This window comes from Mobula birostris, chromosome 5 (genome assembly GCF_030028105.1).
Source record: "Mobula birostris isolate sMobBir1 chromosome 5, sMobBir1.hap1, whole genome shotgun sequence".
Taxonomy (NCBI): Eukaryota; Metazoa; Chordata; class Chondrichthyes; order Myliobatiformes; family Myliobatidae; genus Mobula; species Mobula birostris.
In genome coordinates this window covers 110,228,085-110,250,659 of record NC_092374.1, presented here as the reverse complement: position 1 = coordinate 110,250,659, position 22,575 = coordinate 110,228,085, and the positions used below count along the sequence as shown (strand labels likewise).

General features: G+C 42.7%; 1 protein-coding gene across 1 annotated transcript in view; it reads left to right on the top strand.

Moving 5' to 3' along the window:
- Nucleotides 1–22,575, top strand: part of LOC140198396 (contactin-associated protein-like 5) — a 1,159,251-nt gene that overhangs the window by 478,723 nt on the left and 657,953 nt on the right. Inside the window, exon 7 of the mRNA XM_072259489.1 lies at nt 18,416–18,559. Coding sequence (XP_072115590.1) covers nt 18,416–18,559 — 144 coding nt within the window. The remainder of the gene's footprint in view (nt 1–18,415; nt 18,560–22,575) is intronic.

Sequence of the window (22,575 nt, the reverse complement as noted above, 5' to 3'; positions counted from 1 at the left end):
CTAAAACCTAATGATTCCTGTACTGCCTCCTTACTGCAAAAAGTAATAAATGTATACCTTCATCCCAATCCTTTTCATTTTCCACACAATATGTCCTAATCATAGTTTTTAGTGTGGAATGAAATCTCTCCAAGGTTCCTTGTGATTCTGGATGATAGGCTGGGGAAATAATCTGTTTTGCTCCCAGGTTATAAACTATCTGCTGAAACAACCCAGACATAAAATTACTACCTTGATCTGATTGTATTTCTTTAGGCAACCCAAAATAAGTAAAGAATTTTATAAGAGCCTTATTCACAGTTTTGGCTGTTATATTCCTAAGAGGTACTGCCTCTGGAAACCTAGACACTGTGCACATAATAGTTAACAAATATTGATGTCCAGTTTTAGTCTTTGGCAAAGGAACCTACACAGTCTACAATGATTTTTGAGAACAGCTCACCAAATACTGGAATTGGTTGCAGTGGGGCCACTGGAGTAACCTGATTAGGTTTACCCACAATTTGACACATATGACACGTTCTACAAAATGTCGCCACATCTTGTCTTAAACTAGACTGATAAAAATGTTTAGAAACTTTGTTCATAGTTTTCTTTACACCCAAATGAACACCCAAAGGAATACTATGAGCCACAGTTAAAATCTCATTTCAGTAAATTTGAGGAACTACTACCTGATGATTAACTTCCCATTCCTCTAGCAGGAATTGTAGGTGATCTCCACTTTCTCATTAATACCCCCTTTTTAAAATAATATCCTACTGGCACTTTTTCAATTTCACTATCTGGAAGAACTTGTTCTTTTAATTTAACTATCTCTGGATCTCTACCCTGCTCTGCTATCATCTCCTTCTGAGATAAAGACAAATCTTCCTGGTCAGACTTACCACCAAAATTCTGATCAAATAATGTAGGTAAGAAAGTTTCTGATACATCCTCAAAATTCGAATCTTGATTTGAACTGTCATAGGTAACAACGTCATCCTTTACATAAGTCTTTTTAGCCATAGCTCTTGTTACAACACAGGAAGAATCTGTGTTAGAATCCCTCTGTGGTTCTTCAGAATTTGAATTTATTGTCAAATGCACTTCAGGAAAAACTTGTCCAACTGCTAAATCATTCCTTAACAAAAGAGAAACATCATTCACAGGTAAACTGGATTGTAATCCTACTTTAACAACCCCTGTAACTAATCTTGACCTTAAATTTACTCTATGTAAATGTACTGGCATAAGGGCACTCCCTACTCTGCTTATATAATTTACCTCATCGATGTCAGACTCATCATTAAACTTTAGCACACTGTCTAATATTAGCGATTGAGAAGCTCCAGTATCTCTAAGTATTCTTGTTGGTACTGAATTGGATCCTACGTTCAAGGATACAAATCCTTCTGTTCTAAAATTTTCATATCCCTTCTTAACTTAGTCAGACTCTGACACATCTTCATTAATATTTTCTGAACCCTGTGGCTTTAAAGGTTTTTCAATATGCTGCACACAAGCACCTGGGACTACTTCTTTCTCTTTCTTTTTCAATCAAAAGCAATTAGCTACTACATGTCCAGGTTTCTTACAATAATTACAAATAATACCAAAATGTCTTTCTTTCATATATCTCCCTTCATCCTTACTTTTCTCACTAACTTCAGGGTTAATTTCTGGTTTACCTTAACTCTCTGTGCTATTTGTCCTTTTAAAAGTTTTACCTGGAGAAAATTTATTCTTGTGAATTAAAACATACTCATCAGCTAATTTAGCAATCTCCAGCAATGTAGCAGTGTCCCGTTCATTTAAGTATGTTCTCACTTCAACAGGAATGCATCTTTTAAATTCCTCCTGCAAAACCAACTCTTTTAATTTATTATACTCCCCATTTACATTTTTAGAGAAAACCCATCTCTCAAAATACACAGATTTCTCATCGGCAAATTCCACATAAGTTTTTTCCACTGATTTCTTCAAATTTCTGAATCTTCCTCTATATGCTTCCGGAACCATCTCACATGCCTTTAATATATGCTGCTTAACAATATCATAATCCGGTGCTTGCTCAGTATTTAAAGCTGTATAAACTTGTGCCTTGCCTTTAGTTACACTTTGTAACATCACTGGCCATTGGTCTTTCGGCCACTTTAAACTCAGAGCAACTGTTTCGAAATGCTGGAAATATTTGTCCACCTCAGCTTCATTAAATGGAGGAGCCAAAATAACCTCACGACCAGCAATAAACTGTTTCGTAGAACCAGAAGACTGATTCCTGGACTTAGCATCTCTTTGCATCTTTGCATCTCTAGCTCAAATTTCCTCTGGTTTTCGGCTGCTCTTTCTTCAAATTCTCTTTTTTTATTAGCCTCCCCCGCCTCGAATTCCTTCTGTTTATTTACAGTTTCTAACCGCATCTTTTCCAAATCAGCTTCTAATTGCTTTAACTTTATTTGTTCAAGATGTAACTGCATTTCCAGCTTACTCATTAGAAACTTATCTGACACCTCCTCATCAAACAATTTCAAAGTAATATAATGCTCAGCGATTTTTCTTTGTATGAAAGCCTTTGTGGTATTCTTCATAATTCCTTTAATATCCAGCTTCCTAGCAATCTCCAATACCTCAGGTTTTCTTGCATTCACTAAAGACCCTGAGTCAGGCGTGTCCATAAACCCATCAATATCTATTGTTGTCGAATACCACTCACAGACCAATCAAACTCAAAAACTCGGGAATTTCCCTTTTCCAAGTCAAAATGGCAATTCCCAGCACTTAAACTCAAAATCGGAACATCCCGGATGAGCCCCCACAGATTATGTTACGTAACCGGCAACAATGAATATCAATCGAGACGGGTTACATAAAAACAACCAAACGTTTATTAAACACAGATAAGCGAAAAAAAAAACAAACAAAAACTTTAACCGGAAGTTAACCGCAAACAACAGGAATTCTGCAGATGCTGGAAATTCAAGCAACACCCTGACGAAGGGTCTTGGCCTGAAACGTCGACTGTACCTCTTCCTAGAGTTGCTGCCTGGCCTGCTGCATTCACCAGCAACTTTGATGTCTGTTACCGGAAGTTAACCGTTATGCAGCCGTTCAACAAATCGTTACTCAGCACTGGTTCTTAAAGCGTTAAATGCGAAAACAGTTCTTAAAGCAATAAAGTCAGATATAGTTCTTAAAATGGTAAATTCGAAAGTCCAACAGATTTATACGTTCAATTGGGAGAGAATTCTCTGGAGAAGGATTTCTTCATAGACGCGACTTTCCTGCTGATTCTGTCCACAGGATTCACAATGCAGTAAATAAACAGTTTAAAACAGCTGACTTTAATTTCTTTTAGAGAGAGCAAACCTTTGTCCTGACGAAGGGTCTCGGCCTGAAACGTCAACTGCACCTCTTCCTAGAGATGCTGCCTGGCCTGCTGCGTTCACCAGCAACTTTGATGTGTGTTGCTTGAATTTCCAGCATCTGCAGAAGTCCTGTTCTTTGCATGAACTCTTTTCTCTTTTGGCAAATGTTATCTCAATGCAGGTCACTACTCCTTCAACGAAGACTCAATAAGGTCAATCCTTTGTTAAACTGCCGAACGATACCAACTCCTCTTAATCCTTCAGGTCCCGTACTTCGATAAAGTCTTCATTCTCCCTTCTACTGCTGGAATAGGGTAAATCAGCACACCTAGCCAAAAATTTCCAGTCCAGTAATATAGTATCTTGCAACAGAATGTAACAACTGTTTCAAAAATGAAACTGCGTCACAAAAACAAACACACAACGGAGACACAGCATGTTCTGCCTGGAAATCTAAAAGCTAAAAACTAACTGCGTCATCTGGGGTCTACCCTTATATATCCGTGGTGTACATGTCATCACGTAACCTTACATTGGCCGGAAAATTACATCAGGTGACCTCTAAAAGACCATTACATCATTCTCACACAAAAAAAACACAGCTCTCTTTGAGGCATGTAACAGTAAGTTGTTTCTAAAGATAAAACATGTCTAACTGAAAAATAGGACAACCCACGAAATGGGCTTACTCACGTAAATTATCGCTTAATGGCATTGTCTAAACCCATAAAAGAGCCCATCATATTTAATATCTCTTCTAAGAAACTCTGAACCAAAGTGCAGTCAAAAGCAATCACGCGAATAAATTAGAATTCACAGATTTTTAGTGTTTGTTTATTGGTTGTATTTCATGCTGAAACTAAATTGGGCATCCTGCAAAAAAAACCAAAAATCACAAAGTTACTCAGAATCCAATATAAAGAGATTTATGTTCTTAGGGAAGTCAAAGGAACCTTTCAAAAGGGAACTGAATACAAAGATAGACACCTACTTAGTTCTGGCACCAAAACAGCATGCCCACAACTTACTAACTCTCACCCATACATCTTTGGAAGAAGAAAAATCTCTTCTTTGGAATGTGGGAGGAAACCAGAGCACCCAGAGGAAACCAGTAGGGTCAGAGGGAGAAAATGCAAGCTCCTTACCAACAGGGGTGGGAATTGAACCTCAATTGCCAATCACCGACACTGTAATAGCATTGCACTAGCTTCCACACTATTGTAATACCTGTGCCAGTATGATAAATATGATGTGTTGAAGGACTCGTTTAGATCCATGTTCAATGAAGGAACAAGATTTGACCAAATGGAATGAATGACTGCCTTCCATAACACCATAAGACATAGGAGCATTGTTAGGCCATTTGGCCCATTAAGTCTGTACTGTCATTCCATCATCCCTGATTTATTATTCATCTCAACCCCAATCTCCAGTCTTCTCCCTCTAACCTTTGACACCCTTACTAATCAAGAACATATCATCCTCCACTTTATACATATCTAATGACTTAGCCTCCGAAGCCATCTGTGGCCATGAATTCCACAGATCTACCACTCCTTGATGCATGAAATTTCCTCTCATCTGTTCTAAAAGGATTTCTCTATAGACTGAGAATGTGCACTCTGGTCATAGACTCCCCCACTACAAGAAACATCTTTTGCACATCCTCTCTACCTAGGCTTTTCAATATTCCATAGGTTCAAAGGTTCAAAGGTAATGTCAGAAAAATGTATACAATATACATCCTGAAATGCTTTTCTTTACAATGATCCATGAAAAACAGAGGAGTGCCCCAAAGAATGAACGACTATTAAATGTTAGAACCCCAAAGTACCCCCCCCCCAGTTCCCCTCCCTCCCGCACGTAAGCGGCAGCGAGCAACAATCCCCCTCCCTCCACCAGCAAAAAATGCTCGATGCTCCCTCCACCAGCAAAAAATGCTCGCACTGCCGTCGAGCACTCAAGTGTGAGCAAAGCAACAGCAAAGACACAGACTTGCTGTTCTCCAAGTACTACATTACTTACCCAGTATTCAACATAACCACAGGCTCTCTCTCTCTCTCTCTCTCTCTATCTCTCTATCTCTCTCTAATAAGGTTTCAATCAGATTCCCTTCATTCATCTGAACTCCTGTGAGTATAGGCCCAGAGCCATCAAATGCTCCTCATATATCAAACCTTTCATTTCTGGAGTTATTCTTGTGAACCTCCTCTGGACTCGCTCCAAAACCAGAACATCCTTCCTTACAGAAGGGACCCAAAACTGCTCATAATACTCCCAGTGTTGTCTGACTGAGTGTTGGACACTAAAAGCAGCAGACCTCAGATAGCCAAGATGCACAATCACTCCTGCCTCCCCATCTTCCTCAACGTAACTGTTGCCCAGGGCTGTGCATTGAGTTCATTGCTGTTCACTCTGCCCACACATTACTGCCTGGTCATACACCCGAATAATCACATTATCGAGTTCGCCGATGACACAGCAGTGGTGTGCTCATCACCAATGATGAGACAGCCTACAAAGAGGAGCTCAAAGAGCTCGACACCTGGTGCCAGGCAAATAACCTCTTCCTCAATGTCAAAAAGACAAAGGAGATGGTTATCGACCTCAATAACATGTGCATCACTCACACCACTTTTTACATCAGCGGCACAGCAATGGAAACTGTAAGCAGTTCCAAACTCCTGGGAGTGCAGATCTCACAAAACCTCTCATGGTCCCAGAACACATTGTACACAATCAGGGAACCTTGCCATCGCCTCTGCTGAAGAGAGCTGGACACTGCCCATCAATACTCATGTCATAGATTTGCGACAGAGAACACCCTGACAAGCTATATCTCTGCACGGGATGGAAACTGCACTGCAGTGAGCAGGAAGACTGCAGTGGACAGTCAAAACTGCCCATTGCATCACTGGCATCAGCCTACCCACCATCAATGACATATATATGGAAAAGTGCCAGAAAATGGCCAGTAATGTCATGAAGGATCCCACACATCCTGCTCATGGACTGTCAGTCTCACTCCTAATAGGGAGGAGGCTACATAGCATCCATGCTAGGGCCACCAGACTCCAAAACAGTTACTTTCCACAAGTAGTAAAGCTGATCATCACCTCCACCCATCCACATCCCCAACCACCACTACTTCATCATTTCCTGTCAGTCACCTTATGTACAGACTATTCTGTGCCAACCGGGGCTTTATGGACATACTGTACAATCAGTATGCTATCTTGTTACATTTACATTTATTGTTTTTCTTAAATTACTATTGTGTTCTTTATCCTATGGTGTTCCTTTCTGTGCTGCATTGGATCTGAAGTAACAATTATTTTGTTTTTGTTTACATTTGTGTATTATAAATGACATTAACCAATCTTGAATTATGAGCAATGCCTTAAAAAGTTTCACTCTTTTTATCCTTTCATCTGCTCATCATTTTTTCATAGTTTTATCTTGTTGATATATTGGGATAAATTACTGATGGTAGGTAAAGACAGTTTAATTAACTCACGTTGATGACAGACATGGAAGTATTCTTGATAAACAGCTGAAAGCCTGGCTGAAACAACCTCATCTCCCTCGCACTGGTGGCCTCAACAAACCTCATCTGTATGTTGTCATCTGCATTATTTAAACAAAACCATTTTCTTCTGATGCAATCACTGTATCTTCTTAATAAATTGATTCACTTTTTAAAGAAGGATCTTGATGTAAGCAGCCCTTTAAGAAATTAAAGCTTATTATAGAGTACAGGTCTAAGGCATTTATTTCAATTTATTTAGATAGTTGTTTAGCACTAGCCTAAGCCTACTTGAAGCCAAGCAGTTAACACTGCTGCTAAGTTGGTGAAGGTTAATAAGTCTCAATGGTGATGATGCAAGACAGGTGTAAATTTCTCTCATAATGCTCAATAGTTTCATTTCAAGTTCAAGCTCAGATATAAGTTTAATTATCATTCATTCATACATAAATATAGCCGGCTGGTGGCGTAGTGGCGTCAGCGCTGGGCTTCGGAGCGAAGGCTCCCAAGTTCGAGTCCAGCCGGCTCCCTTGCATGCTTTCCATCCGTGCTGGGTTGAGCGTTGAGCTAGCAACTCGGCCTCGTAAAAATAAGAAAGCCTGCTATAAAAATGCCGTCATGAGGGTGTCCCGATGACTCCACTCGGAGTTAAGGGCTTTCTTCTTCGTCTTCATACATAAATATAGCCAAATGAAACAGCATTCCTCCAGGACCAAGATGCAAAACACAGTTACAATAGTCATACACAGTTCAAAGCACGTACAGTGGCATGCAAAAGTATGGGCACTCCCGGTCAAAATTTCTGTTACTGTAAATAGTTAAATGAGTAGAAGATGGACTGATCTCCAAAAGTTATAAAATTATAGATGAAACATTCTTTTCAACATTTTAAGCAAGATTAGTGTATTATTTTTGTTTAGTACAATTTTAGAGTGAAAAAAAGGAATGAAGCACCATGCAAAAGTTTGGGCGCCCCAAGAGATTAGAGCTCTCAGATAACGTTTACCAAGGTCTCAGACCTTAATAAGCTTGTTAGAGCTGTGGCTTGTTCACAGTCATCATTAGGAAAGGTCAGGTGATGCAAATTTCAAAGCTTTATAAATACCCTGACTCCTCAAACCTGGTCCCAGCAATCAGCAGCCATGGGCTCCTCTAAGCAGCTGCCTAGCACTCTGAAAATTAAAATAAATGATGCCCACAAAGCAGGAGAAGGCTATAAGAAGGTAGAAAAGCAATTTCAGGTAGCCATTTCCTCAGTTCGTAATGTAATTAAAAAATGGCAGTTAACAGGAACAGTGGAGGTCAAGTTGAGGTCTGGAAGACCAAGAAAACTTTCCGAGAGAACTGCTCGTAGGATTGCTAGAAAGGCAAATCAAAACCCCCGTTTGACTGCAAAAGACCTTCAGGAAGATTTAGCCGACTCTGGAGTGGTGGTGCACTGTTCTACTGTGCAGCGACACCTGCACAAATATGACCTTCATGGAAGAGTCATCAGAAGAAAACCTTTCCTGCGTCCTCACCACAAAATTCAGCGTCAGAAGTTTGCAAAGGAACATCTAAACAAGCCTGATGCATTTTGGAAACAAGTCTTGTGGACTGATGAAGTTAAGATAGAACTTTTTGGCCACAATGAGCAAAGGTATGTTTGGAGAAAAAAGGGTGCAGAATTTCATGAAAAGAACACCTCTCCAACTGTTAGGCACGGGGGTGGATCGATCATGCTTTGGGCTTGTGTTGCAGCCAGTGGCACGGGGAACATTTCACTGGTAGAGGGCAGAATGAATTCAATTAAATACCAGCAAATCTGGAAGTAAACATCACACCATCTGTAAAAAAGTTGAAGATGAAAAGAGGGTGGCTTCTGCAACAGGATAATGATCCTAAACACACCTCAAAATCCACAATGGACTACCTCAAGAGGCACAAGCTGAAGGTTTTGCCATGGCCCTCACAGTCCCCCAACCTAAATGTCATTGAAAATCTGTGGATAGACCTCAAAAGAGCAGTGATGATGACCCAAGAATCTCACAGAACTAGAAGCCTTTTGCAAGGAAGAATGGGCAAAAATCCCCCAAACAAGAATTGGAAGACTCTTAGCTGGCTACAGAAAGCATTTACAAGCTATGATACTTGCCAAAGGGGGTGTTACTAAGAACTGACCATGCAGGGTCCCCAAACTTTTGCTTTGGGCCCTTTTCCTTTTTTGTTATATTGAAACTGTAAAAAATGGAAATTAAAAAGTAATCTTGCTTAAAATATTAAAGAAATGTGTCATCTTTAACTTTATGCCTTTTGGAAATCAGGTCATCTGTTACTCGCTTAGCTATTCACAGTAACAGAAATTTTGACCAGGGGTGCCCAAACTTTTTGCATGCCACTGTGTAGCACATAAGGTGGTTGTCTCTCGGGGTCCGAGGAAGACTAAGCATTGTGCAGTCATCCGTGGATACACATGTGGCTTTGGAGGCCGAAGCACACATGTGGTTGCAGGTTGGACATGGACTGGCGGTTGTTAGAACCAGTGCAGACACAGCTTTGTGGCGTCGGTCTCGTGCTGCTGCAAGGCGCCGATTTTGGTCATCCTCAAAGTCAGATGCAGCTTTTCTGGTCAGGGCGCGCCACGCAGCCCTGTCGGCTGCGGACTCCTCCAGTTGTCGAGGCTGGAGGTCTGCCCATTTGATATACGATTTCAGATTGTCTTTGAATCTTTATTTGGGGTGGCCCTGATTGCGACTGCCATGTTCAAGCTCACCGTAGAGCAGCTGCCTGGGAATTCTTGTTTCACCCATGCAGATTACATGGCCAGTCCAGTGTAGCTGGGCCTGGGGTCAATGTTTGTGCTGTTGGCTCTGTCAAGGACTTCCTGGCTGATGATTCGGTCCTGCCATCGAATCCTCATGATCGACCGCAGAGAGCGCATGTGAAACTGCTCCAGTTGTTTGATTTGCCTGTGGTACAGGGTCCAGGTTTCGCAGCCGTACAGGAGAGAGGTGAGGAGCACAGCCTTGTACACCTTGAGCTTGGTTGAAAGCTGAATTTCCTTGTGCTCCAGAACTTTGACACAGAGTTTCCCAAGTATCTGGCTGGTTTTCTGGATCCTTGCTATGATCTCTTTGTCAAGGGATCTGTCACTGGAGATGGTGCTTCCTAGATACTTGAAGATCTCCACATTCTTCAGGACAGTGCCGTCGATGGTGATGCATGGCTGAGGAAGGTGACTGTTTGGTGTAGGTTGTAGGAGAACTTCTGTCTAACTGAGGCTGATCATCAGGCCGAACGGCTTTGAGGCTGCGGAGAACTTGTCGACAATCGTCTGCAGGTGGTTCTCCTGGTGGGCCATGAGGGCACAGTCATCAGCAAACAGGGCTTCAGTGATGAGCCTCCTCAACATTTTGGTCTTTGCAGCAAGGCGTCTCAGGTCAAACATCGATCCATCTAGGCGATATCTTATGTAAATACCCAGGTCTAGGTCCTTAACAGTGTGCTCCAGCACTTGGGTCAAGGAGAGGTTGAAGAGCACTGGTGCTAGAACGCACCCTTGCTTCGTGCCATTTGAGATGTTGAAAGTTTCAGATGGGGGACCATCTGAGAACACTTCTCCTGTCATGCCATCGTAGAGCAGGCGGATGAGTGTAGTGAATTTCTGCAGGCAGCCAAGCTTTCTAAGGATGATCTACAGCACTTTTCTGTTCACCATGTCAAACACCTTCATCAGATCAATGAAGACAGAGTATAACATCATGTTCTGTTCGAGGCACTTCTCCTGTATCTGTTTCACTGCGAAGATCATGTCGACTGTGCTGCGTTCGGGACGAAAGCCACATTGCAAGTCCGGAAGGTTCTCTTCTGACACTGTTGGAATCAGTCTGTTGAGGATGATGCGGGCGAGGATTTTTCCAGCAATGGAAAGTAGTGAGATGCCTCTATAGTTTCTGCAGTTGGTCCTTGAACCTTTATTTTTGTAGAGGGTGATTATCGTTGTGTCTCTGAGGTCAGGGGCATCTCTTCTTCTTCCACAAGGTGCTGTAGAAAGTCTCAAGTGATTCCTTGCTGAGTGCCTTGTACAGTTCAGCAGGTATTCCATCCTTGCCAGGTGCCTTGCCACTGCTCATCTGCGTGATAGCCTTCTTGACTTCATCTATCGAGAGAAGATCATCTAGTTCCTTGTGAATAGGCTGTTGGAGGATTTGGTCCAGAGCAGACTGGTCGACCTATGAAGGGCAGTTCAGAAGCTGGTTGAAATGCTCTTTCCATCTCTATTGGATGCTCTCTTTGTCCTTTAGCAGTGTGGTTCCACCAGTGGACAACAGTGGAGATGAGCCAGATCTTGAGGATCAAAGATCATCCTGATGGAGTTGAAGAGCAGCTTTGAGTCACTGATGTCGGTGAAGCGTTGCACCTCTTCAGCTTTCCTATCCCACCACAGGTCGTGCATCTTGCAAATTTCCCATTGGGCATGGGCCTGAAGGGACTTGAACCACTCTTTTTTGGGAATGGAGCTTGGGTCATTTTGCCACTCCATGAATGTTATGTTCTTCCTGGCCAAGAGATCTTTGATGGCACTGTCATTCTCGTCGAACCAATCTTGGTGGTTCCAGTCCTTGAAGCCAAGGACTGATTTTGCTGTCTCCATCACCATCTCTCTAAACTGATTCCACTTCTGGGTTGGCCTGTCAGTTAGTAGTCCATTGGCAGACAGCTTCTCATCAAGAGTGGTCTGGAACAGTGGCAAAGATACAGTGGCTCTTGGAGTCTGGCTGTGTTAAAAGCTATTCTAATGAACTTAGGGCACTTGGGATGGTGGGGAGAAATACATAGCTTCAATGTGGTGCAGACAAGCCTGTGGTCAGTCCAGCACTCTGCTCCTTGCATGGCTCTGGTGCTGAGGACATCCCAGATATCTCAGCGACGTACTACAACATAGTCAATCACATGCTAACGTTTGGACCTTGGGTGCATCCATGTTGTCTTGTACTTGTTCGCCAGCCTGAACACTGTGTTTGTGATGAGGAGGTCATATTCTGCACATTTGCTAAGGAGCAAGAAGCCGTTCCCGTTCATATTGCCAATACCATGTTTGCCTGGAACCCCTTCCCAGCGACTGTGATCGCAGCCTACTCAGGCATTGAAGTCACTGAGCAGGATTAGTTTGTCGTTGGCGGGGACTGAGCACAGAACAGGGCTAAGGTCGGTGTAGAATGGTTCAATGGTCTCGTATTTGCTGGTCATGGTGAGGACATAAACGCTGATGACTGTTCATGACGTTTGTGGCTGAGGGGCAGACATAGGCACATAAGCCTTTCGTTGATTCCCATGGGCAGGTCGGAGAGTTGTTTCAGGAAGCTGGACTGAACTGCAAATCTAACTCCATGAATCCTCTCTTCATTTTGTGCTTTTCCTTTCCAAAAGAAAGTTTAGCTGCTGGTGGTTTCAGTCAGGGATCCTTCCTCTGCAAGCCTGGTTTCACTGAGGGCTGCGATGTTGATGCTCCGGCATGAAAGTTCCTTGGCAACAAGGGCTGTTCTTCTTTGGGGTCTTGCTGAGTTCTCTCTATCCATGAGTGTGCAGACATTCCATGATCCTAACAGAAGTTTCTTTCTTCTCCTTTGAGTGTAACCGCATTGGTGGATGAACTGCCAGATGCGGTAAGCTGGCCAGTTATCTGTCTGTAGGGCAGGTAATGTTTAGGCCACCTTTTCTAGGCCCCTCCCTATCAAAGGGTGAGCAGTGCTGTCCTGAGAAGGGCTGCTCAGTCACCGTTGGTGTTGCCGGACTCCTCTGCTGCCCTGGGTACAGAGAAGAACAACCACTTGTCCAAAGGTTGCCTACGTGCGGGTTTGTGACTACAACCCCCAGTGATCACTTCCACCTGTTGCTTCGCCACTCCCCCATCGCCGTAGGACTTGTAGAAGACTGGTAGGAATTGAAAGTTGGGAGATGAATGTTGCACAATGTAACCAGTGCGTGAAAGATATTAAAGTGGAAAAGCCTTGCACAGAGACGATCCCACTCTCTCAGCCTCAGAAGTCAGGATCCAGTGGCACGAAGAATTGTTACGTCTTGCAACTTCCTTGGCTGCATTGGATGACCGAATCTTCTTAGGTGTTCTGCTGCGCCCTACGCACTCCACATTGCGCTGCTGCAATGTCTTCTCAGCCGTTGAACTCCCGGAGTTTCCTCCACCTAATCCACCGAAGCAGTCTTCGCATGCTGGGATGAGCAAATTCCTATCTCACTGAGGGTCTCAGACCCGTTGGCTACCCTCACCTGGTTTAGCCAGCCTGTCGAAGCCGCTGCCTGGGGTGTGGCCGCTGTCACATGCAAACAGCTACGGGGAGCCACAGGTGAGAGCTGGACGTTGGTGGGGACCAATAGATGATGAGCCACTCAAAGGAGTGCGACAAGCCCCCATCTAGAGATGCTACCCCTCCCAAGCACCCCATGTATATATAAATGTACAGCCACACCAAAAATTATAATATAGTCCAAGTTCCTGAGTGACAGGTCCTGTAAATTGTTGGTGCATGGATGTCGTTGGCAAAAACAAACCCTCATCAGTTCGCAGACACACACAATCAGCTTGTCCTCTTCCGAGCAAACACTGGAGAGCAGCACCAACGGACGGGGTCAGCCCCCAGTCCAGCATGGAAGCCATGCCAAAGCACTCCAGCTCTCCTCTCCTCGTCAGCTGGAATAGGTGAGCCTGTGACAAGAAACTTGGTCTGTGCGACAACTGAGGCCTCACGGCTTCTCCCCCCACCGCCATTGGTCTTGCCAATAATCCAGAACTGGACACACAGAGTTCTACAGTGTCGAACAGAGCTTTGTGATTACAAGAAATATGTCCAAGACAATCAGTCACTGTTACACTGCACACCACCTTCGCAGAGTCTCCAATGGCTTTCTGTAGCAGGCAGCAATAAAGTCCTGCTCCTCAGCTGCTCTACCAACAGCAACTCGCCGATAGAGCAGACCTGCAGTAGTTGAAGTTATTCATGTCCAGCAGTGTCTTGTAATAAAAAAAAAGACTTAAAAGACACACTTTTGTTTGGCCCCGGAGAAGCTGCAGTGTTCAAGCGTGTCACCAAATTCATCTTCATTAATGAGGCATGAATAGATTGTGCTAACAGCCTTCGGATTTTTTTTATCGTTGAAACAATAGAATTGTTCACTGAATATCATAGAAGTTATTTGATGTTCGATATCTGAAACAACACAGGACACAAGTAAACAGGAGTAAGCCACTAGACCCTTAAGGGACCTCAAGACATGTCTCACAACATGTCAGAGCTATGCTGGCCACAAACTTCCCCTCTGTAACAGTTCCCCATAAGCCACAATCCCTTGACCTTTCAAACACTTTTATATTACAGGTTTCTCCAGCTATCTGAAGGTAGAGCGCTCCTATGAAACGGTTCGTAAGCCGAAATGTCGTAAAGCGAAGAAGCAATTACCATTTATTTATATGGCAAAAATTTTGTGAGCGTTCGCAGACCCAAAAATAACCTACCAAATCATGCCAAATAACATATAAAACCTAAAATAACAGTAACATATAGTAAAAGTAGGAATGATATGATAAATACACAGCCTATATAAAGTAGAAATACTTTTCCACAATCATTACTGCACTGTTCTCTGTAGCAAGAATCTCATGCAAGCGCCGTCAGCAAAAATAATCTCTCCAGTAACCTTTAAGCTATGAAGCTGCCAAATCATACCAAATAACACGTAAAAATACACAGCCTATATAAAGTAGAAATAATGTATGTACAGTGTAGAATCACTTACGGAAATCGGGAAGACAGCTTGCCGAGCACACTGACGATGGTGTGTTAGACTGAGTTGTCGGACGTTGGGGTGGTGCAGTGGCCCCCACCCTCCAGGCCGCTGAGCAATACATTGCCACGAAGCACGTAGGGGTCCAGAGGTAGCCGGAAGGTACACAGTATATTTTTAAGAAAAAAGCCAAAACAAACATGTTAATTAATTAGGTGCCGCCCGTAATTGTCGGCCCAGATCAGTGCCGATTTCCGATTGCATCGTCTCTGATCTGGGCTGACAATTACGTGTCGGCGGCACCTAATTAATTAGCATGTTTATTTCGGCTTTTTCCTTAAAGATGTGCTGTGTGCCTCCCGGCTACCTTTGCAATCTCCGTGAATCGGTATCTGTCCGTGGCCTAGGGGTTGGGGTGGTGGGACACTGGGGTGTCATCTCATCGTCGATCAGGGCAGGCAGGTCATCGTCTTCTATCTCTGCCCGCCTCGATATCGAAGGTCGAGGTTCGTCGTCTGCTGTGGCTGATGTGGAAGGCTTGCTTGACTGCTGAGCCTCGAGCATTTTTCTATCACATAGTCCTTTAATAAGGACTCAAACCATCCTGCAAATATCCCCTAAACCGACGTAACCTTTCAAAATTAAAGTTGCACTTTATCATTACTCATTCAGTTTCGATTGTTATCCTTTTTTCTTTCAATTGCACCAGCTCGTCATCTGTCAGTTTTGGGATGCCAAAACCTCTTCAACATCATGTTCGTCAGCTTCCACAACCCAAACTCACGTTGTCCTTACTTCGTTCACCACGATCAAAACGCTTAATTATGTCTAGTTTTACCGTAAGTGTAACACCCTTACGAGCTCTTTCAGGCTTTTCCAATACCATAGAACTCATCTTGCAAACGGCTGCTCACAGGCACGTGTTAAAGCAAAGCGGTTCCGAATCCGGGGGAGAGAGGCTGCTTGGGGTGCGCGCTGCCTTTTATCACGCACTGATTTTTTCGCGCACTGACTTTTTATCGCGCGCTGAATTTTTTTTCGTAACAGTGAAAACACCTTCTGAAAGCAAAAACAGGGTACTAGTGTAGGTCTTTCGTAACAGTGAGGTTTCGTAAAGCGAACGTTCCAAAAGCGGGGGACACCTTGTATTTGTTTATTTACTTGTTTATTTAGAGATATAGCACAGAGCAGGCCCTTCTGGGCCAGCAAGCTGCATGGCCCAGTGGTGCGCCTGTTTAACACCAGCCTAATCCCAGAACAATTTACAATGACAAATTAATCTACTAACCAGTATGTCTTTGGAATGTGGGAGCATCCGGAGGAAACTCGTACACTCATGGGAAGGATGTTTAAACTTCTCACAGAGAACACTGGAATTGAACTCTGATCTCTGATGCCCCGAGCTGTAGTGTTATTGCACTAACCGCTATGCTACTGTAGCGCACAAATTTAAATATCTTTAAATATATCTAATCCTCCGGCTTCCACCATCATCAGAGGCAGAGAATTCCCGAGATTCACTACCTTCTGAGAAGAGGCATATTCTGTAAATGACTCCTTAGTTGTGCTTTGTATTGTAACATCATATCTTGAATTTTATATCAAGAACCTCTCTATTATTTCTTCTTTTCATTCTAAATATTTTATTTTATAGCATAGTTCAGAATTTCCAGTGCAAGACATTCACAGCTTGAATTATGTCATCATGTCGAAGCATACACCGTGAAGGCCTTACTCTTCCAATTGTACTTTGTATTCCCTCTCTCCTTGATCTAGGCAAAGTCATTCCCAGAAGTTGCTGACACATTGAAGTTCAAAGTAAATATATTATCAAACTACGTATATGTCAGCAACTACCTTGAGACTCATTTTCTTGTGGGCATTCACAGCAGATACAAAGAAGCACAGTAGAATCAATGAAACACTATACACAGAAAAAGATGGACAAATAGCCAATGTACAGAACATAAGAAGGCAAACTGGGCAAGTACAGCAACATCAAATAATAATAACAAATAAATAAGTGATAAATGATTACCCAAGGCAGTGGTCCCCAACCACTGGGCCGCAAAGAACCGATATGATTTGGCGATATGAGTCAGCTGCACCTTTTCTCATTCCCTGTCATGCACACTGTTGAGCTTGAACGCACGCGAGGTCATTACCCACGTGTCATCCATTTCAGCACGGGAAGAAGATCAATTCCTCGAGCTTGCAAATGACGGCGGGCTGAAAAGTATGTTTGACATAACATCTCTGCCGGCATTCTGGATCAAAGTCAAGGCTAAATATCCTGAGATAGTCAGGAAAGCACTGAAAACGTTGCTTCCATTTCCAACATATCTCTGCAATGAATACAACGAAAACCAAATTGCGGAATAGACTGGACATAAGGAACCCCCTTCGAGTATCGCTGTCTCCCATCACCCTTCGATAGGACCGTCTTGTTGCAGGGAAACAAGCCCAGGGCTCCCACTGATTCAGCGATATTGGTGTGTTGCAATGATTTTATATGTTCATACGGGCAAAATATGTGCTGTGTGTTTAATATCCAAATGTTACTTAAAATGTTATGATGTTATTGACTTACTTATATAACCATATAACAATTACAGCACGGAAACAGGCGATCTTGGCCCTTCTAGTCCATGCTGAACGCTACTCTCACCTAGACCCACCGACCTGCACTCAGCCCATAACCCTCCATTCCTTTCCTGTCCATATACCTATCCAATTTTTCTTTAAATGATAATATCGGACCTGCCTCTACCACTTCTACTGGAAGTTCGTTTAACACTTACTTCAAGCTCCCCTGATAATTGACTTATCACTATAGTCATGCCAGGAAAATAGGCACTGTGTGTTCAATATTAAATTCGTTAGATAAGCCCTTTTAGAAACAAAATTGAGTGTATTAGCCACTTATTACCTATATTCCAGTTGTGATTAACACCCCCCCCCCCCCGGAACAGAATCGCCAAAAATGATTTGTAGAAAGAATCGGCACGTACATGCATGTGCAAATCACGCATGTGCACTTGTGCCCGCGCAAGGTATCATGGTCATTGTAGTCTCAGGTGGTGAACAACGTATTTGACTGCTACTTTTGTCCGTTGACAATCCTACCCGCCCCCCCCGGTCGACCAGTCCGCAAGAATATTGTCAATATGAAACCGGTCCGCAGTGCAAAAAAGGTTGGGGACCCCTGATTTAAGGTGAGAGAGGGTAATTTCAAAGGAAGTGTAAGGAATAAGATTTTTTTACACAGAGAATGGTGTGTCCCTGGAATGACCGTACCAGGTAGACCTACATACATTAAGGACTTTGAAGAGATGTTTAGATAGGCAGATGGATGTGAGGAAAATGGAAGGATATGGACATTGCGTAGGCAGAAAAGATTAGTTTAGTTGGCCATTTGATTGGTTTGGCACCTCCTTGTGGGACAAAGGGCCCGTTCCTGTACTAGACTGTTCTATGTTGTATGTTTTATCATTGAGAACATTAGCATTAGCTATCAGAGAAAAAAGAAGAAAGCCTTAACTCTGGTGGAAAGTGCGCAAGGGAGCCGGCTGGATTCAAACTCGGGAGCCTTCGCTCCGAAGTCTGGTGCTGATGCCACTACGCCACCTGCATTTAGCGATCAACTGCCTCCTCTTTTATTTGTTGAAGGGCTGTTACTAAGTCCCTGAATTGTCAGCAGATACAGTATCTTAATCAGTGTGATTATGACTGTCCGTGATTCTGTGTGTCTTTTCTCTTGCAGCTCAGCATTGGAGGGATGCCAATTCCAGGAAAGTCAATGCCATCTCTGAGGAAGAACTTCCACGGCTGTATTGAAAATCTCTATTACAATGGAGTGAACATTATTGATCTGGCCAAGCGACTCAAACCTCAGATACACATTGTGGTAAGATCTTAGAAACAACGATAACTGTGAAGGACAGGGGAGATAGAATCAGCTGCCTAAGTGAGTGGATGGATTTGTGATCCAGTGAAATAAGATCAATGCCTTGCCAACTGTCTCACATAATAACGGCCTCCTTAATTGAAAATTTGTTGAAGGCCATTTGCACATTAACTTATTCTTTTACAAATGATCTTGTTCTCACCTACCTCTTATAGATAGATAAATAAATACACACGTAGATAGATAGATACTTTATTGATCCCAAAGGAAATTACAGTGTCACAGTAGCATTACAAGTGCACAGATATACAAATACTAGAAGAGAAGTAAGAAAGAATAAAAAAATAAGTTACCTCAAACAGTCTAACCAGAGGGGGTCGTCACTTCCCCGGCTATAGGTTGACTCATTATAGCGCCTAATGGCTGAGGGTAAGAATGACCTCATACAGTGGATTTTGGAGCAGCACAGTTATCTTAGCCTATTACTAAAAGTGCTCCTTTGTTCAGCCAAGATGGCATACAGAAGGTGAGAAACATTGTCCAGAATTGCCAGGATTTTTGGTGGACTCCTTTGTTCTACCACAGCCTCCAGCGTGTCCAATTTGACTCCTATAACAGAGCTAGCCTTTCTAATCAGTTCATTAAGCCTGTTGGCATCATCCATGTTGATGCCATTGCTCCAGCACACCACTACATAGAAGATTGTCCTGGCAACAACAGATTGGTAGAACATGTGAAGGAAGCCCTGCATAGTACAAAGGACCTCAGTCTCCTCAGGAAGTAGAGGTGATTCTGGCCCTTCTTGTACACAGCCTCTGTGTTGGTGCTCCACTCAAGTCTGTTCTCCAGGTGTATCCCCAGGTACTTGTAAGTCCTCACCACATCCACCACATCCACATTCTCACCATTGATAGTAGTTTCTCCATAATGATGTCTCTATAAGACACTCCTTTCCATCCCATTGATAATGTAAGTTTTAAAGGTCTTCCCTATTAATTTCTCCCACAAGATGCTTACTCTTTGATTTAAATTTTAAAAACAACAAGAGAATTTGCAGATGCTGGAAATCCACAGTAACACACACAAGATGCCGGAAGACTCATCAGATCAGGCAGCGTCTATGGAGATGGATGACAAGCCAGTGTTTCAGGCTAAGACCCCTCTTAAGGACTGGAAAGGAAGAGAAAAGATGCCAGAATAAGAAGGTGGGGAGGGGAAGGAGTACAATCTGGAAGGTGAGCGGTGAAACAAGGTGAGGTGAAAGGTAGGTCAGTGATGAGGGAGGGGGAATAAAATGAGAAGCTGGGAGGTGATAGATGGAAAAGATAAAGGGTTAACTCCCCTCTTATCCCTTCTCAATTGCCTATCCCCTCCCGCTGGTGTCCCTCTTCCTTCCCTTCCTTCCATGGTCCACCCCCTCTCCTTTCTAATTTCTTTTTCTTCAGCTCTTTACCTTTAAACCTATGTATGGTTCTTCCCTACGTAAGACAGCTGTGGAAATTGAATCCCAAGCTCACCTATGTAAGGTTCTTTTCCATGTAAGAAACTTCTTCAGTCTCTATAAGAAGTTCCTACACCATTTTAAGTGACAACCATGATCTTGTAAACATATCACCTCATTTGAGATTCTCTCATTGGGGAAAACATCTTGACACCTAATCCTTTGTGACCTCCAAGGATCATATATGATTTAAGGAAGTGGGTGGGGGGAGGTGGAGAGACAGAAAGAGAGAAAAACAAAGAAACAACTTCTGTTTTTCTTCAAAAGGTTAGATAGAGCCTCAATCTGACATCTCATCTCAAAGACAGCACATTAGAACATGCAGCTCTCAGTGAGTTGAGGCTTGTAATTATTAATATTTAATTATGAATAATTAAAACCTTTGGGCTAGAAATTTGTCTCTCCGTCACTTGCACTGAATGTGTAATTTGGTAGCAGTTAATAATAACCTTTGTCAATGGATGAGAAATAGAACAAGATGAGACTGACTTAAATTCTATGGTGCCAGCTCTACTAATCTTTATATTCAATTGTTCTGTCAAAACTAGATTTTATTCTCCATCCCTAATTGTCCCTTTACTCAGATCCTGACAAGGTCAAATCAGATCAGAGAACAGGCTGCTGGACGAACTCAGCTGGTTGAGCAGCACCTTGGAGGAAGAGGAATTTCTGATGTTCTGGGTCTCAGCCCACAGAGATCCTCCAACAGATTGCTTTATGCTTGACGTTCCAGCAAGTGCAGTCTCTTAAGACCATCAGACCATAAGACTTAGGAGCAGATATTAGACCATTTGCTTATCGAGTCACTCCAGGTCATCCAAAGCTTCAGAGTTATATGTTGGTGAGGCCAGGTAAGGATAGCATAGTCCCTTCCTTAAAGGTTATTTGTATACCAGAAGTTTTATGAATATCCAGTGGTTTTGTACCCACCATTACTGAAGCAAGTAATTTAGTTAGTTACTTGTTTAAAATTCCCCATCTGCCAAGGTGGGATTTAAACTCTAGTTCAGTGAACCAAGTCAATGAATATCAGTCCAGTAAAAATCAAAATCCTGAATTAGTCAATGGAAATAGTGAATGCAGGTTTCATTTAAGAGATACTTGGATAGATGGATGGTTGGGAGGGGTGTGGAGGCTGATTATCCAGGTGTGATTCAACAGGATCATGCTGAATTACAGATGAGGCGGGCCAAGGGGCCTGTAGTGCTCTCTGACTATGATTCTATACCGTCTTAGATTCTTTAGTTTCACTCACATAATTAGTTTGGACTAGTGTCTCTGTTCACAGTGAAATTCCTGAAGTTTCCTGATTATTCAGCCATTTTCCACCAAGAACTTCCTTATTCCCACATAATTTCACATAAAAACATGAACATGGCGTTGATCAATAAAACTAGCTGCTGGAGAAACTCGATGGGACAGGCAGCATCGTGGAGGGAAATGGATGGCTAACATTTGGGGTCAAAATCTTCATTGATGCTACCAAGTTCCTCCATCGGTTTCCTTCTTGCTCCAGGCTTCAGTTTCTGCATTCTCTTGTTCAAGTTCATGTTCAGGTTCCAGTTTATTATTGTTCATACACACGGTACACATGTATACTGCCAAATGAAACAATGCTCCTCCGGACAAAGGTGCACAACACAGTACACGTAACACCTAAAGTAATATTACCACAAATAAATTAACAATTAATAAGGTGATTATATGATACAAATTAAAACGTAAACAGTATCATGCTGCTGGGGCTTCGTTCACGATGAGACCAAATGAAGAGATTCATTTATGGAGGCAGGGAGTTTAGCAGTCTCATGGCCTGGGGACGAAGCTGTTTCCCATCCTAACAGTTCTTGTCTTAATGATATGGTACCTCATGCCTAACGGTAGGGAGTCAGATTATTGCTTTGACAGAGAAGTTTTACTATTTTGTCACATGTAGGTAATCAGAAGAATTTTGAATATTTGACCTGTTGAATCAATCTAAGTGCAATACTGTACTGTGAAGTCATTCAATCTTAACCAAGAGATACCTCTTTACAGGTGGTTAATCTGTGGAATTTACTGCCACGGATGGCTATGAAGACCAAGTCATTGGGTATATTTAAAGCAGAGGTTAATAGTTTCCTGATTAGCTATGCTATCGAAGGTTACAGGGAGAAGGCAGGAGAATAAAGTTGAGAAGGATAATAAATCAGCCATATTGGAATGGTGGAGCAGAATTGTTGGGCTGAATGGTTGAATTCTGCCCCTGTGTCTTATGGTCTAACACAATATTTCTGAACAATACGTTGCAAGACTTGAGCTTCAAGTTAGTCCACATAGTGAACTTACTTATATTATAACAGGAGACAGGGTTTGAGCATATGACCATATGAGATAGGAGAAGAATTAAGCCATTTGGCCCATTCAGTTGCTCCACCATTCTAACATGGTTGATTTACCATTCCTCTCAACCCCATTCTCCCGATGTCTCCCCATAACCTTTGGCACCTTTACTGATCCAGAGCCTATCAAACTC